Raw genomic sequence first — 19,343 nt, 5'->3', positions numbered from 1 at the left:
GTAAATGTAAAAATTAAAAGGATCCTTAGTATTCTACGAAACCTGGGAAGCACAGAAAGTTTTATTCGTTTATTATAAGGAGCTATGGGGTGTCTGAAATGCATTGTATGCACTACATCAGGGGTGGCCAGGCTGACCCGGCCTAAGAGCCGCAAACAAAACCACGAAACTTCCAAGAGCTGCTTGGGGGGGGGGGGGGGGGCAACCTTTTGTCCTCAGCAATAAACAAAACTCAAACTACTATCAATCTATATGAGTAAAAATGAGTCCAACTGTATGTAAGGTAGTAGTAGCACAAGACTACCAAACCGCAACCCGTCTTTCGATTTAATACATGTTCCATTTCTCTTTTTGGGGAACTGCTCGTGTGGCCGGGACGGGGGGGGGGGGTTGAAAAGGGAGCCGCGAACCACACTTTAGCACGCGAAGAGCCGCATGCGGCTCACAAGCCACAGCTTGGCCACCCCTGCACTACATACTCTTGGCTCCCCAGGTTCAAAAAGAATGCTAAAGACATTTTTTTTTATTCTCAGTGTGCATGCATGCTTGCCGAAGTTAGGCATAAGCTCCCAGCATGTGCCGGTCAGCACCTTTCTGTTATCATAATTCCGTGTAGCACGCACTGTCTGCTACCTACATTTTTGGATTGATGCCCTTCTCTTCACTGTTTTTTTTTTATAGCAGCTTTACAGCGTTTTCATTGCAGTTTAACATTCTGTGTTAAGGAGGACATGGGACTAAGTTTAAAATTTTGTTTTAAAAATGCATCTTTTAATTTTGAGGTTTTTCGTTGTAAAACCTAATTATAAACCCTTAAGGCTGAACTCCATGGGACGAATTATGTGACGAATAACTGGCGAACGCCGCCCGACGGCACGCTCGCTTTGCGCGCAATGTAGCAGCCACTGTGTTGATTCCACGCACAGAGCAAAAGCCGCCGGGCAAAATTCGTCGGTTATTCGCAGCATATTCGTCTCATGGAGTTCAGCCTTTATGCTAAATTTGATAACCATATGTTAAATAGTTACGCTGATATAAATATTTTCAACACATTGCGAGGCAGTAACGAAGTAAGAGTTCAATGTTTGAATGCATTTTTCCAGTTCCACTTTTTGCTGCAAATTTCAAACGAGGGAGTCTTTTGTTTGAAGGTAAAAGTATTCCGATACCACAGTCAAGATGTTTCCGAACTGAAATCTAATGAGGAATCTGGATATCTAGCTTATTGTGTTTAAGTTGAAGTCCTCATTGAGAAAAAAACTATGGTTTCACAAATTGATGTAGGACAGATATGCATCTCATATTTTGAGGTAATAACTCTTCCTGAAATATTTACAATTGAGCTATAAAAACTAGATAGCCCGAAGTCCCACACCTCCCACTATATAGTGCAAACCGTCAAAATGGTGCTTAATGGCTTCATTTGCATATCAGATTTCTTAACAAAGAGTGGCATATCTTATGCAGGTATGTAAAGTTGTCTTAGAGAGTTGCAATTTTGCACAATAAACTTACATCTGATGTAAATTTCATTCCGATCACTTGAGTAGTTCAAAAGTTAAATCTCTAGCCAGTGTCGCCCCTTAATGTGGAGTTTTATGCGCTGAACTAATGGAAGGCCATTAGCATGTCGCAACAAAGGTCTGTGGCATTATTTTCATCTTGGTTTAACCTGTTAAACTGTGCCTTCTCGGGATTAAGCCTTTGTCACATTCCAAGCCACCCTGACCGGTATTCAAATCCACAAACTCTTGAGTGCCAGGGACATGTCGCATCAAATCTTTTGAATATGTTATGTGGTTATTTATCCCAGTCACTTGTAACGATGCAGTTGTCTTTTATAATTTTTTCACGAAACATTGTTCTGCTTTATGTTTAGGCCAACTGTGCAGCACCAATTTGTTTACTGTGCCATTTTTAGTACCCATCCTTGCATCCCAAATCTCCTTCACAAATATGCAAAGGGAGCAGTAAATGCATGTAAATACAAAAATAAAACCATTGTCGTGCTCTTATCTCGTTAACTATATTGTGGAGTTTATTACACTTGATTTAGAGCATATGTAAAGCACAGATAGAAACAAAGTTAAAAGTTTTTTGATCCAAGCAAGAATCCTCCCAAACACACATGGACATGGCGTTTACACACTGCTAGTCCACATTGCCACTGTCTTGCTGGCGTAGCAAAGGGCCCTGAAAGTTTGTTAGAATCGTGCAGATGGTCCATATCTCATTCACCACTGGCCCCAATGACAGTGGGATTGCACGATCAAAGATGTGGAAGCTCTTGATACGCTGAATCCTTCTTTCGACGTGTATTCGCAGTGATGCTATGTTTTCCGTTTCCTTCACCTCATTCTCTGTGAAGGTTCCCTGGCCAAGGAACGGGGGGATGTTGAGTTCCACATTAATCTCTGTTAGCAGATCTGATATCAGGAACCCTTTATCGGCCATGACCGAGTCACGCTGGTCAAAAGCAAGCTGCAGAAACCCGCTCTGTCTCACACACTCCTTGTCGGACATCGAGCCTAAAAAAAGCTGTGACACAAACGTCACAGCTCCGTCTGGAGAGATGCCTACAAGTCCTTTGAAGGTATTTGTAGACTTGTATGTGGAGAAACTTGCCGACTGGAGAACAAGTGAGCTGGGCACCTGGCACTTGATTTCTGTCGCATCCAGGATCACCCTTGCCGTAGGATACTTCTCCTTAAAGGCAGGTGGCATGTCCTCATCAACCTGCTGCCGCGTTGCCCATAAGTCTAGTCTTGCAAAGTGCATGTATAAGTAGCTAATCCATGTTGTGCACAGGCGCGAAACCGTGCCAATAGAAATTCCAAATCGGAAGGCCAAGTCCTTCTCAAACAGTCCAAGGCGCAGGCGAACCAAGATAAGGAAGAGTTCGTCGTGAGGGGGCAAGCTTCGGGGCCGACCTTGCTTGCTGTCCTGAGAGTAGGATACTGACCACAGCTTCACATTCTCTCCGTTCTGGCCTGGGTCCACAAACTTGAGCAAAAACATGAATGTTCCATAATCGGGCAGTCCCGTGTAAAACTGGACGTCCTCTGGGGCATCCTTAGAGCACTCGATGGAAAACTTGCGGCTTACTTTCTGTTTTAGTTTTTTGTTCTCTTCTTCTAGAAGTTCTATGTGCCTCTTGAGTTTCAGAACTTCTCTTTGAGCTTTACTGAGCTCTTCCTGAGACTTCTCAAGGTCAGATGTAAGCCGTCTAACCAGGGCAGCTTGTTCGGCTACTTCCTCTTGAGGTAGCAGGGATGCATTTGGGTCTGGTGGGAGCTGGTCCTCGCAGCTTGGTGTGCCTGCTTCATCTCCAACTGCAGCTGCCACGTTCACTGGACTGCTCAGTGGTGCAGTGGCGTTTCTGTGGAGTGTCCTTCTAGGCACTTTAGTGACCGAAAACCTAAATACGGATGGCACAACACCTTCCTTTAGAAACCTTCGGCCATTCACATAACCAGGCAGGTACTGTTCTTCCTTGAAGTGCTTTGAGCACACTTTAGTGGACTGGGTAACCTTGAAATGCTTCCCTTCGTCTCTTTTGATGGCAACAATCCACTTCTTGTGGAGGTCCTTGCTTCTTGGAAACCCAAAGTAGGAAACCTGGGAATAGAATTATTGCGGTTAGAAAAATGTGGTTGTAGAACTTAAACCATGCAGACGGAGCTTTGCAATAAAATCTTGTTTCCGTCGGGCTGTTATACTGGTTGTTTTTAAATAGCCTTCTGTCAAGACTCGGGCGTGTCTCTTTGTCTCTATTTGTTTTGTTACAAGCTCTTTAAGTGACCTAAATAAGGTCAACTCTCCTATGCATCCCATGCACATGCCTGTTTTACTCTCCAGTGTTATTCTCAACAACACGTCATTCATTTAATCATGTTGTGGCCTACAGGTATGCTGTGATGTATTCTATAGCATGCTGTGCCTTTTGCGGCTGTGATCGGGCGAGTTGTATGCTCACGGGCAACGTTACGAGATAATGTGGCCAAAGCACTTGAAGAGCAGCTCTAGCAGAACGTTGCGGGGACGAGCAAAGCAAACCGTCTCGGAGGCCCGATACCGCCCCGGGCGCGCGCTTGAAAACATGTTTAGAAGTTGCAGCACGAGCTCCCGATACAGGCACTAAAGAGACGAAGAAGGCCGATGTCTTGAACGTAAAACAATGTTCTATCGAATTCCATGTAATGCGACGTGGGAGCACTCCTTGCGCTCGTTCTTTTTTTTTTTTTGCGTGATTGCTTGTGCAGACGAGGTATTATCCGAAGCTACGTGTCCATACCTACTAGGAAACTTCACACAACATGTGAACGGACACCACAACGCAGCGTTGTCAGAAATAAACTCCGAATACTGGTCAGGAATCGCTCGCAGCTACGGGATTCATCGCACGATTACTCGAGCAGTTCAAACGCATTTTGAAACGATGTCACGTGGACAAGGGTTATCCTCTAAAGATTATTTTTATTTGTGCAAACTTTATACTCTGAAGCGGTGAACACGCTCTCGAAGCTTCGAAAAGCGTTGAGGCAGCAGCAGACAGGCCTAATGTGATCGCCGCTCACTCCGCGCGGATCTGCATGACCTGATTTCTTCGAATACTGGTGTTTCTAACGTGGAAAAAAAAAGACTCACCTTTTGTTGTTTTTCATCTTTTGGCCCTCTTTGGGTGCATTGAGGGACGCAGCAATGAGTTGGCATGTCAAACTGCCGAACAGAACGGTATGGTTCAACACCCTCGGTGCTTGACGACGACGCAGTAATGGCGGATTTTGTGAAGTTCGCGCAACCGTCCCTAGAGGCGCTGACTTTTGAAAAGGGTCTATTAAGCGGTCCAAACCGGTTTGAGCCATTGCCTTTGCTCCTTGCGGAACTGAACCGAAAGCCGTCAACCCGAACCGAAAGCACCAAGAATCATTCTGCAAGTGTAGTTTCATGCGCTGCATGTGCTGGAGTCTGCAGCGGTAGCTGTTTTAAAGCAAAAACCTCAAACAAATGCACCATCTTTCTTGCTCGTTTGGGAACGCCTTATTTTGGTCATTTACTTCAAATCTTTTATACGGGGAAGGCGAGCACGTGGGGCGTCTTCATCTACATTCCCACCATTCTCGTTGATTCTAGTGTATGCTTTGGAGAAGAGCGTGTTGGTTAAAGTCATGGATGAATGAAGAATAAAACAATTAAAACAGGGACAACACTACCACATCTTTCAACTAGCAACAGACGAGTAAACTTTCAAACAGCGAGCAGCCGGCTATAACCAGTAGGAGTAGGGGAGAGAAGGAGAGAGAAGGGGAAGAGAAGGAAAGAAAAGAAACGCGAAGTGCAAGTCAGTGTGGTAGGGTTATCTCAGATTTTAAAAATTCAACCACAGTTTTCGTCAGCAGGAGGGAAGGATTAGACACGTTGTTTTTTGCTGTGGTCATCGCGAATGATTCTATGATTTCCCTGCCGAATCTGCTGTCATGCCCCCTCCAGGATTTTGTGTCATCAAAGAGGGGATGACTACGTAAACACGAACGGGCATGTATGACTATGGGATGATAAGAATCTGGAGAGGCCTTAGAAACTTCGTTGTGATGTTCGCGGAGTCTGTGATTGGTGCATCTGCCGGTCTGTCCTATGTATTAATGGCTGCAGCTCAAGGGGATGGAGTAAACTTTCTTCTCTTTGCATGGAATGAATTTCTTTTCGTGTTTGACGGTGCAGCCAATCGGAATCCGGTTGTTGTTCACTTGTTGACATAGTTGTTTAAGACGCATGCGGCACGAGAAGACGACATTTGTGTCGAACTTTGAGGCAATGGATTTTATCCGGTGGGCTGAATTGTGTACGTAAGGAATGACGGTGAATCGGGTTTTCTTTTTTGTGGCTGGTGAGTGGCGATCAGGCCCGCGAATCATCCTTTCCATTACAGAGCGGAGAAGGTCGACGGGAAACCCTGCCCTGACGAGCCTCATGTGCTGTAATTTAAAGCTATCTTCTGAAAGATAACAGCAAGACTTCGTGAAGGATGAAGAAAGCAACGATTTGATGATACCGTGTTTTACCGACTTCGAATGGGCGCTAGAAAACGGTAAGACAGGTTTGGCAGACCTTTGTTGAAAGGCCCAGCAGAGTCCAGTGGCACTGACATCAAGCGGCAAATATAGGTACTGAAGACCTTCATTCGATGGTTCTTCTTTTGTGAATGTAAGGCCTGAGGAACAAGCGGAAAAAACAGCTGTAATGCTATCTGGAGAAGTTTGAGCAGGATGAATGATTAGGTAATCGTCTACATATCTGAAAACATGGCAGCCAGGCGCGGAGATGTCCAGTTGTGCTTTTATAGCTCTGTCAACAAATAAAAGGAACAATTCGCTGAGAACAGGGGCGAGACATGAACCAATGCAAACGCCCTTTTTTGGCGGTAGATCCCTCTTTCATGTTCGACTAAGGTGGACTGGAGATATAGATGAATCAGGTCCACGAATCCAGCAACGGGGACACCGGAAGAATTCTGAAAATCCACAGCTCCGTGCTCAAAGATGGCGTCGGAGATTGAGGCAAGCAAAGTGGTAGGATCTAGATTCAAATACATGTCTTCTATGTCAAGTGAAAAATAGAGTGGGGCAAGGAGAAGGAATGTTGGGAACTGATGACAGAGATGGGTTCTATTGAGTTAGACACTCTAAAGGGTTGAGGGAGGTGGATGCAGGACAGATGCTTTTGTAGAAAGAGCCCGAGCTGCTTCTGCCAACAACCCTTCTCTGACACAATACTTCGGAAGGGAACTCCAGTCTTATGTGTTTTTGCAGTGAAGAAAACTGAAAGGTACTGCTTCGCTGGACTACTAATGGCGGTTTTTAAGGACAAAAGGTTCAAAGACGAGCAGAGTTGTTTGGCTCTTGACCTGAGGGTCCCAGACGGTCGCGATTTCAGTTTGAGAAAATTCTTTGAAAGGGCGGCGTTCACCTTATCTCCAAAATCTCCCTCCTCTAACACAACAAACACACCCGTCTTATCGGATTCTAACAGCTTTAGGTGTTCTTGACGAAGCTCTTCAACAGCGGCGAGTAGAGAAATCTTGCCTGGCTTGGGGGGTGGGTGGAAGCACACAGCGCGGATGGCGGAGCCGAGAAAATCTTGCCTCTGTGGTTCTGGAATGGCTGCAGCGACTTGATGTACTGAGGCGAGTTGGTCAACCTTCTTAGTAGGAAGGTCTGGGGCGAACTTGGGGCCTTTGGAGAGCAATTCTATGGTGTCGGACGAGATAGCAGTGTTGTACAACAGGACTGGCGGTTCCAACTGCGTCTCGTTCAGCTTGCGGCAGGACGCAGTCACTCCAGCGATCACTTTTTTCCATGAAGCTTCAAGGAGGCGAGAAGCGGCGTCGACGATGAACAGGTACGAAGGATGCGAGCGGAAGCCAGGGCCAAACAAGTTCGTCATATGGCTGGGAAGGACCCTCCCCAGAAGGTGGAGCTCTAGGGATATTTCTTTCCTCGATATCTGCATGATGCGGTAGATGGAGGCCCAGGTGTTACAGTGGACTCCAAGGACGGAGGCCACTCCAGGATGAGGGAGGCTCTTGCGTAGGTGCAAACCGAGCGAGCGGAGCCTTAGACAAGGCAAATTCATTCTTGAGATGAAGCAAGCAGCCTCGAAGAAGGAAGATGGGTTGAAGATCTCTCTCCCATACTCCTACTGGGTATAGCCGGCTGCTCGCTGTTCGAAAGTTTACTCGTCTGTTGCTAGTTGAAAGATGTGGTAGTGTTGTCCCTGTTTTAATTGTTTTATTCTTTCTTCATCCATGATTCTAGGGTAATTTAGCAATACTTCTATTACTATGCCTCGCGTCTCTATTTTGTTCTACATTTCCGATCCTTGCTTAGCTTCCACACTGGATGACCTGCACTGTGGAAGCTATGCTAGGTTCCACAATGCTGCGCAGAATAGTTGATGCCGAGTATAGCTGTAGTAATTAGGTCTCGTAAATATTGGGCACTCGACTACCGAAGTATATGTCACTGCATTGTAAACTACATGTTTGTACCTAGGAAAGCGTTTAGCAGTGCTTGCAACATTTGCAAGGACGAATTGACAGCTGGTAAACCTAATTTGATAGTGGACATTGCGCTCACTCTCATTATAGCTAACAGTGTTACTCCAAACGTAACGCATTTGTTTACTTTCCAACAAGTTCTGGACCTGCCTTTTTGTTTGTTTGCAGCTTGCCTTCAGTTTAGCAAGAAATATTCCTCATCCACTGGTTCTGAACTCGGTTATAAGAGTGGAGAGGGGTCGGTGACCAGACGTGTTAATGCACCACAGCTCGGATAACGTGGATGAAAGCTCGTGCTGTACAACCCGGGGATCTGGGGTTTAGTACCCGTCTCTGCGAGTTTCTATCATGATGAGCGTTGTACCGGCGTGTGGTCGTGTGTCTCCACTGTGCGATGCACGTTAAGGACCCCAGGCTAGCGGTCATACTATACTGGCAGACATTCTGATTTACAGTGGAGACGACAGACACCGATTGGGGCTCACTAACCTCCTGCTCACCAAATGTTGAACACGATTACAGTTACGGGAGCCTCGGAGAAAACGGCTTGGCTTCAGTGAGACGGCGTTTAGCAGGTGCCCTTGGAGCCTGACCGCATCCAACACTTCGTATGGAACCGAATCAGTCTACAAGTCACGGTAAGTTTATCGTTTCCACCTTTTTAATAAATGTTTTCGATGGCTTTGCTACGGCCGGTCGAAGTCTAGAGCAGCTCTTGTACAGCTGATCCCAAACTGCTGGGGTTGTGCTAATTCTGAGATCCTCTGCCAGAGAGGTGTCCTCAGTAGGGTCCAAATAGAGTTCCTTTATAGGTAGCTATAGTTGTGCATCTGTTTTCCATGTGCCTCTGCGCCGCTATTTGCCGATATCGATCATGTGAGGAGCAAAGAATCCTGCGCCATGCAGGAAAGTCGGTTCGCCAACGTTTCACACGTGCGCCGGCGTATGTTACCCTGCTTTTGCCACCTCCTCCTCCTCCTCCCGTTTTCCAAGCACGGCGACGTGCGTGGCGCCTCTATTCGCCGAATTCAGTTATGTGCCCGGCTGCAATCGACGGAGCACGGCTCCTACGCGCACGAGAAGTGGCTCTACCGCATCACTTGGGATTTCAAGATGGCTTAACATGCAACTCTGGCTCCTGTAGGGAGCCTATACAGAAACTTCAAATCCCAAATAAAGGTGTGCATGGTGAAAAGGGCTGGGCTTGCAGAAGACGAAAGCAGCAAACTACGAATTTTACAGAAGGTTCATCGCAGTGGTGAGTGAATGTTGGGCAAGTTTAGTGTTAAGTTCCTATACTTTGTATTCCGGGCACTTCTGGCCACCTTGACAGGGTTCGAAAATCCTTTCTAATTCGGGCATTCGTTGCATGCTCTTAAGAGGCAACACCTTGGCAAAGTTTTGTGTTTTGTAATTCAATTGCTCTTTTGTGGTGTTCTGCGTGATGGTGGTTACGAAGATGCCATAGTGCTGTGTGGTTGACTGCATGGCTTTGATTCGAAGGATCTCCACGAGATAAAAGACTCTTTATGCCATGGCCACCGAGCATAGCCCGGGGCTGAATTGTGGCCAGTTGCTTCGAATACGCACCGATTTCACGAAAGCACTTGGAATCCTCGCTTTATTTTTATATCTATGTTGCCCAAGCCTGGCACTTCCACTGAGCGAAGACACTCACATATAAAGATTGATTGAAAGAATAATATGTGTGTGCCACTTCCAAACATTCAGAGAATAAAAAATATAAATAAATTTACATTTTAATTTGAGGCATATGCTGCCTCAAGTTGCTCACTATTTTTAAACATTTAATAATAAAATAATATATATATTTTTTGTTAACGCAAAATGTTTTTACTCACATTACATTTCGGGTGCTGTCACGTTCTTGACCAGACAGCTTATGTGACGGTCTTGAACAAACACCACCTGAGAAACCCAGACACTTACAAAAGAAAAATGAGTAAACTTTGGGAATGTACCTGGAGAGAACTCAGGATTGGGATCTTTCAGCAAAGAACTGAACCTGGGAATTCGCAAGGTGGCACTTTGCCTGTGGTAACCTGAGAGCCACAAGAGCTTTTTCTTTTATGCCTTGCAATAAAGTGTCTCTACCTGAAGCAAGAAATGAGAGATAGGATAAAGCTATTGGTAGTGTTGTATTTTCGAAGACTTTTATTCAGCTGCCCGCACTCCGCCATTGCTCGTGCCGAGTCAACTGAAAGTGCCGTGTGCACAAGGTTATGCACGGCCACCGCCCCCGCTTTCGCAGCGCCCCTTGGACACCACATGTTTCCTCCCTTTTTAAACTGGAACATACTCAGCAAGTAACTTTGAACCATTAACAGCAAGTAATTGTTTGTTTAAAAGAGTTTGTCATGTGTTTTTTTCACTGTTCTATCAGCCTCCAAGGCTTGCACCAATCTCACACGGGATACTGTCGCTCTCAGTCACACTCATCTGCATCCATCAGCGTTTCAGCATCTTGGGATGTACGGCGTCTTCTTGGGCTCGTGACTGTGGATGGTGCAGGCAAGGATGCCTGTGGAGGGTAGCTGCCACCTGCGCTGTCTGTCGAATCTGCGGCAGGCACCTCTGCTGCCTCGTCTGGACGCTGCTCGGAAGGTCCGGAGTCTTGCGAAGGTGCTGAGAGCAAGTGATCCTGATGTCTTTGACACACCTGACCCGGGGAGACTTGCACCTGGAAAGATACTGGACCAGTCTGGGCAGTGACTGTTCTTGGCTGCCTCTTGCAACCGGTTAGATAGTCTCTGGCATAGACATTGTCTCCTGCAGTAAAATTCCGCTTTTCACATGGGTGTTGCCGCTGTTTGCGGTAGTGTGCATTGGCCACACAGTCTGCAACTGATGGTCTCAGGAGGTCCAGTCTGGTGCGGACACTCCGTTGTAGCACAAACTGGACCGTGGACTCCCTTGTTGTCGGGTGCAGGATGTTCCTGTACTACAGAAGGAAACGTGACAACCTTGTTCTTTAAGAAAGTTTGAAATTCCTCAGACACGGACTGGTGCCCATTGTGAGAAACCATGGTTGTGGGCGAGCCAAAACGTGCAAAGAACTTTTGTGCACTCTGGATGATGGCCTTCGACTTTGTATTCTCTTAGACGAACACCTCTGATAATTTAGAGTGAGCATCCATTAGGACAAGGAACATTTTTCCCATGAAAGGTCCCGGCAGCTTCACATGTAGCCTATCCCATGGACGCGTCGGCCATGCCCAAGAATGTAGGGGAACAGCAGACGGGTTTTTTCGTTGCAGCTGACACACGTTACACCCTCCGATTTCCCTTTCATTGTCCTTATTAACCGAAGCCCACCAAATATAACTCCTAGTCATTTCCTTAGTGCGCTCAGTGCCATAATGGTCCCTATGGAGTTCTGCGAAGACCCTTTTTCGCAGTCTTTGAAATTACCACCCGTAGACCCCACATGACGCATCCTTGATAGAGTGAAAGCTCATTATGACAAAAGTGAAAGGGCACATACTCTGGATCGATTGGCTTGTGTTCTGGGCCCCAACCATGCTTTACTCTTTTCATGATCCGACCTAGGAGAAGGTATCTGGATGTTGCCGTGCAATGGACATTGTGGAAATACTCCCAGTAGATTGCGTACGTTTCGTCGACAGCGTCGGTGTTGGTGTCGTCCGTTGCTTTTGGCAGTTTTGACAGCAATCTGCGTTAGCACTTTCCTCGAAAGACCGGTGGACGATTGTGTAGCAGTGTGCGGCTGACTGACAGGCCTATCTTTGATGGGAGCATGGTCTGTGATCAGCCTGAAGTGATAGCCATGCAAATAGTAGTCTAATCTTCTTATTCCATATATGATAGCTAGGCCCTCTTTTTCTAAATAAGAATACAGTTGAACCTCGATTTAACGAAGTCACCGGGACCCGCGAATTATTTCGTTAAATCGGGAACTTCGTCAAATCAGGAACGTCATTTTTCGGGCGTAGGATTGGATCAATTTGAAGTATTAGCGCAGAGGCATCCTACGAACTACCGCGGTATCACATTCGCGCAGTCTACGGGCCGAAACTTTTTAAGAAATGCGCGCACAAGAGCTCCGTGAATGAGCAAGAGCACAACTGCGTGCGCGTGTAAAAAAAATAAGAAAAAAGCTCGCAGCTCTTGAGAGAACGACAAATTTATTGCCTAGTCAAAAAAGCTCGTGATTTTCGCCTGCGCTCGTTTCGTGAGCAGCGGGCGCGCACACTTCTCATAGCTGGCGAGTGAGGTCAAAGCGTCCTCGGCACCCTCGTGCGCCCCAGCAAACCGCCTCAGAGGGTCGACGGCGTCCATCACCTTGCTTGGGGTGGGCACAGGAGCTTTAACAGCATCCGGACCTTTCGCTTCTTCATACTTTTCTTGTGCGCCGGAAACAAGCTGCACTATCTCCTCGTCGTCGAGAACTTCTGTTGTATCAGTGTCCGCGTCTGCGTCGGCGTTCACGAAGTCGTCAAAGTCCTGATCTGCGGCCACCTGGTCACGCCGACGAAGCTCTTCCCAACAACTGGGCGATGCCTCTTCCTGGTCGTGTTGCGGGCTTGTGGAGCCCGACGCAGCCTCGGAAGTAGAAGTGTGGAAGCCAGCATAACAACGATCGAGGACCGATTTGCTCTCCACGATGCTGTCACCATCTCGATCGCCATGTACACGTCGATCTTGGTCTCACGTTTGATTTACAAGTTCGGCAGGAGCTTCTCGATGACCCTGCGCTTATATGCGCATTTCACACTGTTGATGATCCCCTGATCTAGGGGTTGAATGACGGAAGTCGCATTGGGGGGAAAGAACCGCAACTCCACATTCTTCAGGTGAAGCTCCGGGATGTGGTGCGCCGTGCAATCGTCCAACAGCAGACACACATTCCTCTTTTGGCGGCCCATGTCGTCGTCGAAGCTTTTTAGCCACTCCGAGAAGATCGCGCGGCTCATCCAGGCTTTGGTATTCCACACGTACTCCGCCGATAGTTTTCTAGCTCCTTTGAAGCGCCGAGGATTCTGGGCCTTTCCAATGATGAGCGGATCACGCTTATCGCTGCCATCCATGTTGACGCGCAGCAACAGTGTTAGTCGCTGTTTACTCTGCTTGCCGCCGTGGCAAGGCTCCCCTTTCCGAGCAAGCATCTTGCCCGGCAGCATCTGATAAAACAGACCGCTCTCGTTCGCGTTGTAGACGTCTTGCACGGCGTACCTCCCAAGGATCTCCGGCACGTTCTCCGACAACAACTCGTCGGCTCCTTGCTTGTTCACGCTGGATGACTACCCGCTCGACACATTGCCAACAATCCCGTAGCGCTCTTTGAAGCGCGAGAGCCAGCCGGGACTTGCCTTGAACTCGTCAAAGCCGAGCAAACACGCGTAACCGATCGCTTTCTGCTGCACCACTTCCCCGCTGAGTGGAACGTTTCTGACTCGCATGTCATTAAACCACATAAAGAGGGCTTCTTCCAGCTTCTCGTGCGGGGTCGTCTTCAGGTTTTTTGTCTTGGATGCGTTCCCAGAGGAAGTCGCAAGGACGATGGCGTCCTTCGTCTTCAAGATGTTCGAAAGCGTGCTCGCCGGGATGCCGTGTTCCGCGGCCACGTCACATTTTTTCCGTCCGCTCGTGACAGCATGGATTATGTTCGCCTTTTCTTCAAGGGTCAGTACTTTCCTTTTCTTCTTTGGAGGCTCCATCCTTCGACGACGCAGAATGCGCAGAGCAAAGCAGAAGAAAGAAAACTAAAGTGCGCGAAGAGCTGAAAGATACAGGCGATTGGGTGGTGGAAACCGCTAGTGGCGAGAGTAGCGGAGGCGCGGAGGGGAGCTGAGCTAAAGAGCGTCAGTGCTGCCATCTGTCACATGCGAGATCAAGCACCTGCCGCCGCTTTCGCCATCTGGTGGAACTGATCCAAAGCCTCGAAAGAAATGCGCAGTCTGTCGTTCCGTGCGGTTTCGGTTTGTAGTTTCGTAGGAACCAAAACAAGAATGCATCCGCTGCGTCGATTGTACCGCTCCTACGCCGGCAGCACACTGCCATACATTCTAGACGCCATAAATTTGGAAAAACCTCTTTTTCTATGCATCTTTTTTCTCGGAATGCTTCATTAAATCGGGTTTGGCGGCGGAGTTTGTTTCGCTATTTCGAGTTCGTAAACTCATTAAGCCTATGGGCAACTGCGGGGGGAATCCGAATTTGTTTGTTAAATCCAGAAATTCGTAAAATCGGGTTTCGTAAAATCGGGTTTCAATTGTAATTCTCATGCTCAGTCAGGGTCCTCGAAGCAAAAGGTACTGGCCGCTCTGTTCCATCTTCAAACACATGGAACAGGACTGCACTTACTCCATACATGCACTTACTCCATACATGCTGATGCATCGCATGCAAGTATAATGGGTGGACGTGGGTCAAAATAGGACTGGTGCTGATCTCACAAGTTAGAGTCAAAGGAGTCCTGACAATCTGCTCCATTCCCATGCTGCATCTTTCTGCAGTAGACAATTCAAAGAATACAGGGTAGTTGCCAAGTTTGGTAGAAATTTGCCATAGTAGTTAGCAAACCCAAGGAATGAACGCAACTCTGCCTTGTTCTTTGGAATGGGTGCATCTCTAAGTGCTGTTACTTTATCGTCCATGGTTTATAGACTTTTCTGACTGATCACATGACCGAGGTATGTATCTTCCTTCTGTAAGAACTTACACTTTTCCTTCTGAATACTCATTCCTTTTTGTTGTAACCATATTAAGACCGCTTTGAAGTTTTCAAGATGCTCACCCTTCATTCTGCTTGTCACCAGGATGTCATCCAGGTAGCAGGTTGTCTGTGGTAACCCTTGGAGCACTTGATCCATGGTTCTTTGAAAGATGGAGGGTGCAGACACTATGCCGAAGGGAAAACAGTTCACTTGAAACAGCCCTAACTGGGTGTTGATGGTGAGGTACTTTCATGCTGCACGATGCATTTCAATCTGTAAATAGGCTTTTATGAGGTCCAGCTTTCAAAAAACTTTTCCCTCCTACAAGTGTTTCAAATATCTCTTCCATCCTGGGGACTGGATAGTTGTTGACCTCCAAGCACGGGCTCATTGTCAGCTTGTAGTTGCCGCGGATTCTTATGTCTCCATTCTTTTTGACAACCGGCACGATGGACGACGCAAACTCGCTGCTATCCACCAGGGTTAGGATCCCTACCTTTCAAAGCCATCAGTTCTTTAGAGACAGCTGCCTTCAGGGCATGGGGCACTGGTCCTGGCTTGAGGAACTCTGTAGTGTACCCACTCTTTAGCTTTGGAGACGGCCCAGATTATCTGAAAACACTTGAGCAAAGTCCTTTAAAAGCCTGATGACTTGTTTCTTGTTTCCCTTCTTCAAGCACTGGACAGCCTTGATGGTAGCCCAGTCAAGCCTCAGCACTTCCAGCCAGTCACGTCCCAAAAGCGGGGGACCCTTTAAGGGTGGTCGCGGGTCTTGAAATAAAAAAAAAATCGCGAAAATGTCGATTTTTCAAAAACAGTACTTCAGGACTCCTTATATATCTGACCTTGTCTCAGCTAATTCTCGTGGTCTAATTCAACCTAGAGGTACAAAAAAAAACGTAATTACCAGTGGCTAGTGAGTCCCAAATGAGCGCGGAGACGCGAAATGTGGCTCAACGTCGGGCGCATGGTGCTCAGCCGCTGCCGCTCCGATAGCGGCCATCTTGGTTTCATTTTGTAGCTTGTCTTCCCGGCCAGATTTTCGCGCCTTTTTCGAAGAGAAAGACCTTCTTGAACCGGACTTGTGGTGTGTTTACTGAGTCACAGAAGTCGGCAGCCGATTGGCTACACAGCTCACGTGACGTAGCGCGCTTACGCTATTGGTGAAAGCGCGCGCCTCCTCTCCGATTTCTCCTTCCTCCTCGCTCTCGCGCGATCCCCTCCACGGCGTCGTCGTCAGCGTCGTCTGCTTCTCGTTTCGTTGCTTTGTTAGCTTCGACGACAAGCAAGTTCTCTTCGTTTCGCTTCTCGCAATTGCTGATTTTCTTGGTTGTTGACCTCACCTTTCGTTGCATTTACGAAAGAAGTGATGGCCAGGGATAAGTGATTGAAGTCTAGTACGCGTCGTGCGTTCGGAAAGCAGCGACGCCGTCCATTGAAGAGAACGCCCACGTTATCCCAAGATGCGGCGGCGGCGGAATGTTCGGCCATCCAAGTAGATCGTCCGCGATCACCCTCCGCATCAGCTGCCCGATCGCCTGATGTTCGGCCATCCAAGTAGATCGTCCGCGATCACCCTCCGCATCAGCTGCCCGATCGCCTGATCAAGTTTGTGCTCAACCCAGCCCCGCGGCGAGTAAGTCCCATCGAATCGACACGAGGTTCTACACGCCCGAGGAGAATGCGCAGCGTTCGGAACGCGCCAGCGATGTCAAACGTGACATCGAGAACAAGTCGGCAACTCAATGGAAGTTCGATCTTCTAGACGTGAACTTCGCGGATGTCGACGGAGGTGCGGGCACCGACTTTGTCGTGATCGACATGGCAGTTTTGGAAGGTCTGTTTGCTAAGACCACATGCGGGGAGTGCGGCATGCCCGTGAAGTTGACGAAGTTGGCTAGGCAGTATGGGCTGGCTGTGGAGCTAGAACTCTCGTGCACCGGGTGCGACCTCCGCGAGGCCCGTTTTTCGTCACCGAGGGTCGAAGGAGCGGCGAACATCACGCCTTTTGAAGTAAACCTGAGGGCCCTGAAGGGCATCCAATCCATTGGGAAAGGTGTGACTGCACTTTCGGATTTCTGTGCCTGTATGAACCTGTCGCACAGGGGCCTCCGCCGCAAGATGTTCCAGGGGCACCTGCGCAAGGTGGTTCGTGTGTGCGAGTCCATTGCGGCAGCATCTGAAGCTCCAAGTGCTGAGGTCGTCAAGGAGCTCTACAGCGACCTTCTGCAACCTGTCAACAACATTGACGTCATCTTCGATGGCACATGAATGACCCGGGGGCGATCTTCCCACATTGGAGTGGGGTGCATTATTGAAATGTACACGGGCCTGGTGATCGACCACGTCGTCCTTTCTAACTTTTGCCTCGGCTGTTCCATTGGACCCAAGGCTTCTGAGGAGGGCTACGCCAAGTGGCTTGCAGAGCACGAGTGCCAAAAGAACGTTGACTGCAGTGCCGGATGCATGGAGGTGGAGGCAGCACTTGTGATGTTCAGGCGCTCGCTTTCAAGACATGGGCTGCGCTACATGACCGTGCTCTCCGACGGAGACAGCCGCACCTTTCATGCACTCACTGAAGAGAAGGTGTATGGTTTTGTGCCCATAGAAAAGAACTGCCTCAACCACGTCCACAAACGAATGGGTGCTGCGCTGCGCAACGTGGTTGAAAAGAGAAAAGCACAGGGTGAGGCACTTGGTGGAAGAGGCAAGCTCACCCAAGACAAAATCAAGAAGATAAAACAATACTATGGGTATGCCCTCCGAAGCCACAGCCACGAGGTGCCTGAGATGAAGAAGGCTGTGCAAGCGACCCTCCGGCACATGTGCTCGACGGATGGTGCCCCTGACCACAGCCTCTGCCTCAGTGGAGCAAGTTCCTGGTGCAAGTACAATCGTGCCCAAGCAAACAATGAAGTGCCACCAGCACACAAGGCTCCGCTGCCTGATGCGGTTCGAGCAGCACTAGAACCAGTGTTTGCTCGGCTAAGTGACGAGAACTTGCTGGAACGATGTTCCGATGGGAAAACTCAGAATGCGAGTGAGTGTCTACACTCTGTCATCTGGGCGCAGACGTCCAAGAACAGCCACGCATCACTGCTCAGCGTGACCAGAGCTGTTGCCGAAGCTGTAGCAGTCTTCAACCAAGGCAGGAGAAAGACCAACGAGAGTGTAGCTTCTGGGCTGGGCTACGCTTGTGGCAACTGCCTCACTCGACGAAGCGTGGAGAAAGACCGGCGACGGCTCCTGAAGTCAAACAAGGTGTTCTCGGACAGCCAAGCCACAAGGAAGAAGCTCTCCAAATGGCACAGGTTGGAGAAGTCCGACGACTACAGCCCGGGACAGCTTTGAACCTAGACAACGCGCGGCGTTTAGCAAAACGGCTCTTCTTAGAGCCAATCATTTTTGTTTATGGAATTATATCCTCACTGAGCGCACGTCACCTCCCATTGTCTCCAAGCTTATCAAAGGTACTTTCATACTATTGCTACAGGCTCTTATTTCAATATTCAAATGCTCTATCAAGAAAAGAAAATTAAAAAAAATTTGTGGATTATGGAACCTGAAGAGTCGTCTTGCGTAACTTGCAATATCTTCAGTTTCAAAAGACATACCTAAAAATGACTTACAGATATGAAAGCAGAAAGAACAGATGCACATGTGAGGGAAATAGTGTTGCAGTATTAGTGATAGTGTTTATATCATCAACTGTCAAACTTCAATCGCGATTTTCTCAGCTTCGTTTTTTTTACAACCTTCCTTCTTCTTGTCCGATCATCAAAACTTTTATACCCTCTTATTCGCATGTGGCTTAGCTGCAGGCTGACATTCTTCTTTTTTTGATAAGCCTCAGGTATAAATTATAATTGGCTAATTAGATTACATTATTTCGGTTCAAAATTTTGTAACATTTTGTTGACATATCTCAATAAGATAATGTCATTCTAGAAAAAAACCGAGAATGTCATCCGCTTCAGCAGCTCTTTGGCTATCACTTCATGTCATTAAAACAGCAGAATGAGTTGAGAAAGTTGATTAAAGTTGCGTAAGAGATCGCATAATAAGTTTCATATTATCCAGTAAAACTTTTTTTCTATAAACGGTAGCTCTAATCTGAGTGCATATTTGGAGTCTGTATAGGAAAACACACTAGCATGCAAAATTTAGTGGCATTCTGACCAGAAATAAAAAAAAATGTTTCAAGACCCTAGTGCCCCCTTAAGTTTACAATCTGCAGTGGCAACTGGTGAACTTGGTCTTGGTACTCCACTTCTACCTGTGACACATATACCGGCGTTACCTTTTCGTCGTTTACCCTGAGACTGGGGGGTTTTTTGAAGAGCAGAAGTAACAGAAAAAAACAGACAGGTCTGTTACTTCTGCTCTTCAAAAACCCCCCCCCGTTCTCAGGGTAAACGACGAAATGGTTGACTTCCACCAGCTAGCCTGTACTTTGACTCTTTTGGCGTTACCTTGTTGCCCAGAGATGCTCGAAGAACAACTCCGCTTTTCTTGACCAGGTTAGGGAGCCTTTTCTTGTACAGGTCTAGTGGGAGTAAAGACTCCGCCTCCCCGGTGTCTATTTCCAT

At 47.7% G+C, this 19,343-nt stretch overlaps 2 protein-coding genes across 2 annotated transcripts in view; both read right to left on the bottom strand.

Annotated features, from left to right (window-relative positions):
• Positions 1 to 2,037: 2,037 nt before the first annotated feature.
• Positions 2,038 to 3,624, bottom strand: LOC115323137 (the record flags this gene model as incomplete). The annotated part of the gene is made up of 1 exon (XM_029983486.3): positions 2,038 to 3,624. A coding segment is annotated over one exon (1,473 nt), but the record flags the coding sequence as incomplete, so codon positions are not given.
• An 8,605-nt stretch (positions 3,625 to 12,229) lies between these two features.
• Positions 12,230 to 19,343, bottom strand: part of LOC120843233 (BEN domain-containing protein 5-like) — a 48,705-nt gene continuing 41,591 nt past the window's right edge. Inside the window, exon 9 of the mRNA XM_040214519.1 lies at positions 12,230 to 12,556. Within this exon, the coding sequence (XP_040070453.1) occupies positions 12,230 to 12,556 (327 nt within the window). The remainder of the gene's footprint in view (positions 12,557 to 19,343) is intronic.

This window comes from Ixodes scapularis, unplaced genomic scaffold (assembly GCF_016920785.2).
Source record: "Ixodes scapularis isolate PalLabHiFi unplaced genomic scaffold, ASM1692078v2 PGA_scaffold6__148_contigs__length_123643588, whole genome shotgun sequence".
Classification (NCBI taxonomy): Eukaryota; Metazoa; Arthropoda; class Arachnida; order Ixodida; family Ixodidae; genus Ixodes; species Ixodes scapularis.
Note: the sequence above shows the minus strand (reverse complement) of the source record. Positions and strands in the feature narration are given on the sequence as shown.